The following is a 5859-nucleotide window of genomic DNA, read 5'->3' on the forward strand; positions in this document are numbered from 1 at the left end:
ACCAGTTTCCTAATTCACAGCCACATGGAGCCTCAGACAGACAGGGAGTGAATGTATATGGCTGCAAAGCCATAGTAAAACCTGCTTCACTGCAAGGAAGACATAAATACATTTCATTTGAGCTCTTTGCTCAAAGCAATATCAGAGGGAGAAGCAGAATTGCAGGTTTTCAGGTAAGCAGTATTTCTCCATTTTCAATTTGGAGGGTTCAAGATTGTGGTGAAGAAACGATCAGAAGTGCAAGAAAGCCAAACTGGGGATAAATCAAATATTCTAGTAAATTTGTCTAACTTGATATGAAATATACTGGAGAGGCATAAATGTGGGTGACAGTGGTATCACTGAGCAGCAGAAAAGAGAGAAAACATGCACACCCCTAGCTTTTGTGATTGTAAATCTGGATTGATTTAAAATAAGCTTGACAGCCTTTACCTAGTGCATCTTTGACTGCAAAGCAATACCAGATCTAATATTTATGTTAAAAAGCATTAGCGCTTTTAACTAAATTGTGGGGAGACTGTTCAGATTTCACTCTGAAGTGCTTCTGAGTAACCAAGAGATAATCATCTTGCTGACTTGTTATGATCAAATAATGCCCGTTATGTCCCAGTTTTAATGACTGGGTTTGTCAGAGCTAATTGGTCATGTTCCACCAGTTACTGGGATAATGAAGAGTCACACAGTTAACATGTTAAATGCTGTGAAATGAAACACATTTTCCAAAACTGACTGAGGTACAATTCTGTCTTTTTTCCAGGTTTGGTTACTTTGGGGTGTTTTGGTCTTTTGTTTTTTAATGTGTTGATTTCACCCTGGATGCTTTATGTAGCACTGGTTTAGTTTAAAGATGCTGTTTCTGGGAAAAGAGAGAGGATCTAGGCTTGGTAGTACCCTCTCTAGCACTTTATGAAGTTTCTTTAAAGTATTTTCTCACATGGAATTGGTTAGAGTGGTACTCACCTGAGGTGCTGAAGACACACAGCCTCACTTGAAATATCCAGGGCTGAACTAGTCACCTTGGGCTACCTTTTGTATCAATGGAAAGAAATAGGTATGCCAAAAGAGTAAATAATTTATCTTAGAAACCTCAGCTGTGGGTAGATATATTATGTCTTGGAGGAACTTACTTCTCTCCTCTTGTGATAAAGGGGGGCTTAGGAGGACTGGTTCCAATTTAAGCATCTAACTTTCTGATACCTGAAGTTAGATGATTTTTATGCTTGGTTACCATTTTTTCAGGTTAAAATACTACCAGGAAATTCTATGTCTTGAACTCCCTGTGGAGAGATCCAAATCTGCTATGTCAGACAAGAAATCATTACAGAGACAAGTCTATCTAACTCCAATTGGCATAGAATGGGAAGCAAGATCACTGCCTTCCCTCTGTGCTTTCCATTTTCTCTCTGCCCTTTGAGACAGTCTTTAAAAATTGAAATTAGTTTTATGCCACTATGGAGCTTGATTTAAAAAAAAAACAAAAACCAAAATACAATAACATCTCCTCCCCCCCCAAAAAAACAACCTCCAAAAAACCAAAACATTTATACTAGTTTTATACTCAGATGACTCCAAGAGCATACAATCACATTCAGGTAACAATCTGTCAGGTTATGGGAGCATCAGCTGCTGAGATCTGTAACTAAACCTAACATCTTTTAGCTTTTATGAAAGCAGAACACCTCTGTTTCATAAGCACAAAGCACTGATTAGCTCAGGTTAATAATAATATATGGATATGGTTCTGTGTTCTGAGGTTAAGATTAGCTCAGTTTTGCAAAGCCTAAGCCCAAACTCCCCCTAGCTCTCTATGTGTGCTTCCTACTGAAGATTTGCAGATAAGCAGTAATTGTCTTTTTCAATGAAGGAGACTAAACAAAGAAAGAGTAAAACTAATAATCATCTAAATTAAACGTAAAAGTGAGGAAAGGGTGAAATTAAACATTTCAATGGTATTATCTAGGTCAGACTGGGTACCTTAGCAAATCCTCATTTCCTCTCACCACTGTGCCTTCTCAAACAAACAACATTTTCTTCAGTGACTAAGGGTTTAACTGACAACATTTGTTCCAACAAATCAATTAAAACTGAGCATCTGATTTTTGTCTTAAGGAGGCTTCTACAAACATGGCATCTGAATGCACCAGCAATATTACTGCTCAGCCCGGCTCCGCAGACCAACTGACAAGCTGCAAGGGTGAAGATTTCTTACAGGTGAAATTCTATCTCTCCATCCTTTACAGCCTAATCTTCCTGGTGTGCTTCCCAGGGAACATTGTGACAATTTTTGTTTACTGTGTTAAGATGAGGCCCTGGAAAAGCAGCACCATCATTATGTTAAATCTGGCTATCACTGACCTATTGTATGTAGTCACGCTTCCTTTCTTTATACACTGCTATGTAAATGGAAATGACTGGATTTTTGGGGACTTCATGTGCAAGTTTATTCAGTTCTGTTTCTACTTCAACATGTACAGTGGTATTATCTTCCTCAGCTGCTTCAGCATCTTCCGTTTTTTGGTAATTGTGCACCCAATGAAATCCCTTTTTCTTCGGAAGCGGAGATGGGCAGTGGTGACCTGCGCAGTTGTCTGGATGATTTCCCTGCTGGCCCTCAGCCCCTTGGCCATCCTGATTGTCCCAAGTCACAAGCAGAACAAGACGATCTGCCCAGACCTGGTTATTGCTGAGGACTTTGACATAAGTCGCTGGTACAACTGGGGACTGACTGTGTTTGCCTTCTTCTTGCCCTTGCTCACGGTGACTCTGTGCTACGTGCTCATCATTTGCATCTTGGCCACTGGGCTCCACACACAGGCTAGCTACAAACAAAAGGCTCGCAGACTCACCGCTCTCCTCTTGCTGGTCTTCTATGTGTGCTTCCTCCCCTTCCACATCTTTAAAGGCATTCATCTAGAGCTCCGAGTACAGCCAGTTAGCTGCCACTTGAAGAAAATAATCCTTTTAATGTTTATTATGACTAAACCTTTAGCAGCATTGAACACTTTTGGAAATTTGCTGCTCTATGTAGTGTCAGGAGATAACTTCCAGCAGGCGATACTCTCGCTCTTCAAGTTTTGGACAAACAAGAATTTGAAATAGAGGAGATTGATGCCATTTAACATTTATAGAGGAAGGATCAAAACCTGCCCTCAACCAGCCAGGCACAACCTCCCTGCCATCAGAGTACTCAGGTTAACCCAGCCAGTGCCAAAGGAGAGTTAATCTGTTCTGAGTTACAAACGGATCATCAAAGGAAATTAATGAATAAAAATAAAAATTTTAAATAAAATACTAATAAATGAAGTGTGAAACGTCTCAGAAATGTTTCTGCAGTTGCTTTCTGAATCCATGATAGCTCTTTTGGAGAATGGCCAATTCCAGGAAAAAAATACTAGTCTATTAGTGGCAGATTCAGGATGGGAGTAATCCTAAATTAATTTCATTAACTTAAAAGATAAATGTAGTCTGAGCTAGGGACCTGTCTGACTTTCTTCCTAAGCCATAGAGAGGGTTAAGACCCTCTGGAGATCAAAACCTGTCTTAGGCCTGTAGGAGGTTCATCTCACCTCCCTGGAGACATTGACAGGGTAGGTGCATGCATATAGCTAATCACCTTGCCCTCATTTTATAATTTTCCATTATAATGGAAAGAAAGAACCAGTTTTAGAGTGTGATTCACTGAATTATTCTTGATGTCTGCATCTGGACAAGGTGAATCATGACCTAGAAGTGCCTGTTTCTCTCCACTGACCGTAAAAGGTAAGTAGATCAGACAAAGACTCAAATGTTCGTGCCTGCTTTTAAAGAGCTGAGGTGCAGCTCTAGTACTGACTGGGATGGATCACTCTCCAGAGGTGTCTGAAAGTGCAGCTTACACAGTAGGACTCCATTCAGTGCCTTCAGTGATTGCCTGAAGAGTAATGGTGGGGTAAGATCACTCTTACAAGGATTTTCCACACTACTGATACAGAATCTATGGAATCATAGAGCAGTTTTTCTAGGAAGGGACCAGTAAAGGCCATAGAATCCAGACCCTCTGCAATGAGCAGGGACACCCTCAACTAGATCAGGTTGCTCAGAGCCAAGGCCAGACTGATCAAGTGTGTTTTCAGGGGTGGGACATCCCCCTCCTCTCTGGGCAACCTGTGACAGTGTTATACCACCCTCACTGTAAAAAATTTCTTCCTTATGTCTAGTCTGAAATTCAAACCATTACTCCTTTTCCTACCAGTAAAGGCCCTATTAAAAAGTATCTCCCAATTTTTCTTCTAAGCCACCTTTAAACATTGAAAGGCTGCAATCAGGTTGCCTTGAACTTTCTCTACTACAGCCTGAACAATCCCAGCTTTCTCAGCCCTTCTTCATAGGAGAGGTGTTCCAGCCCTCTGATTATGCTCATGGCCTACCTCTGGACTCTCGCCAGTGTTGGGGCCCCAGACCTGGACACAGGACTCCAGGTGGAGTCTCATAAGAGAGAAGCAGAGAGGAAGAAGCCCCTCCCTCACTCTGCTGGCCACACTTCTGATGCAGCCCAGGATATGGTTTGCTGTGAGCATGCAGTGCTGGCTTGTTTTTCATTCACCAGTACCACCAAGACTTTTTCCATAATTCATAGGAAATCAAAATAATTTTTGCCCATTACATTATTCAGCTCTTCTCAGTCACGCTGAGTAAGGAACAGCTTTAGGTGATAGCATGTATGACAGGCAATATGGGCTGTCTCAGGGTCGGAAATACTAGACTTGTAGAAAAGTGTGAGCCCAATACTTGAAGATGTATCTAGAGAGGTCCCAGTACCAGCTGAGATACCCCAGCCAACAGCAATACAAAAAATATTAGCAACATGATATTCAGAGCCCAAAAGTATGATCACAGAGTGAATCCTCCAATGTATTTTTATAAAAGGCTTATTTCATGTTTCATTAGTTTTGCTCTCTACTCCAAAATGTCCATTAATCAATGGGAACATGTGCTTCCTCAAGGCTCTCATGCGACCCTTCTCCTTATCCAGCCCCTCTATGCATGGGCTGGTCTTCAAGTGACCCCCAGCCCAAGTCCACTCGAGCACCACCCCCATTAAGCACATGCCTGAGTGACTGGCAGACAGCCTGTGATTCTCCTGTGGCGTAGGGAACCCTATGCCTAACTCTCCCTGCCTATCTCACAGCCAGCTTGGGAAGAACAGCAGCAAACAGAAAACAGCAGGTTTGCCGAGGGAGTGAGAGGAGGTAAGAAACCACAGCAAGGAGCAAGATGGGGAAAGGAACAACAGCATTTCCCTGGGCTAGGGCAGAAGACGGCCTGTGGAGAAAACATTGTGTCAGAAGTCTGAGGAGGAAGACATTTTGCTCTCAAAATAGGCCATTGGATTTTAATCCACCCTTAGCTGCTCATCAAGGTAACTTCAAAAACGTCTGCACAGCGCAGCATGATTTCCCCTGAGACCACTACCCAGCCTCAAATTGTGGATGAGGTCTTATGGAGAAGAAGGAAGCTAGCCATTAGAGATGATGTATGATGCAAACATCCAAAAGATGTTAAGAAAATACCTCCCACAACACATACTGCATTGACTTTGACAGTCTTCCAGGGGTGCTCCTCCTTCTCCACTACACTTGCAGTGCTGCTCTCAAACACTTTTTCATGAGACACCAGATGCAAAAGATACACCATGAGAAGGCAATGATGAACGTGGCCTTTTAGCTGTTTTTTAATTTCAAGTTACTCTATCAAAACAACTCCAAGTTACTTTATTAAAGTAAAATCAGGCTTATAAATGATCTTTTAAGCCTGTACATATCAACACCTAAGATTCTTAACTCCAGTTGAGTCCTACCTCAATATCTACATCATGGAGTC

The 5859-nt window shown here is 41.8% G+C and overlaps 1 protein-coding gene across 1 annotated transcript; it reads left to right on the forward strand.

Moving 5' to 3' along the window:
- Positions 1-2124: 2124 nt before the first annotated feature.
- Positions 2125-3099, forward strand: OXGR1 (oxoglutarate receptor 1). Its single transcript, XM_023918308.2, has one exon. It carries the CDS (start codon positions 2125-2127, stop codon positions 3097-3099), a length of 975 nt encoding a protein of 324 aa, XP_023774076.2.
- Positions 3100-5859: the final 2760 nt, after the last annotated feature.

This window comes from Cyanistes caeruleus, chromosome 3, assembly GCF_971803275.1.
Source record: "Cyanistes caeruleus chromosome 3, bCyaCae1.hap1.1, whole genome shotgun sequence".
In the NCBI taxonomy this organism is placed as follows: domain Eukaryota; kingdom Metazoa; phylum Chordata; class Aves; order Passeriformes; family Paridae; genus Cyanistes; species Cyanistes caeruleus.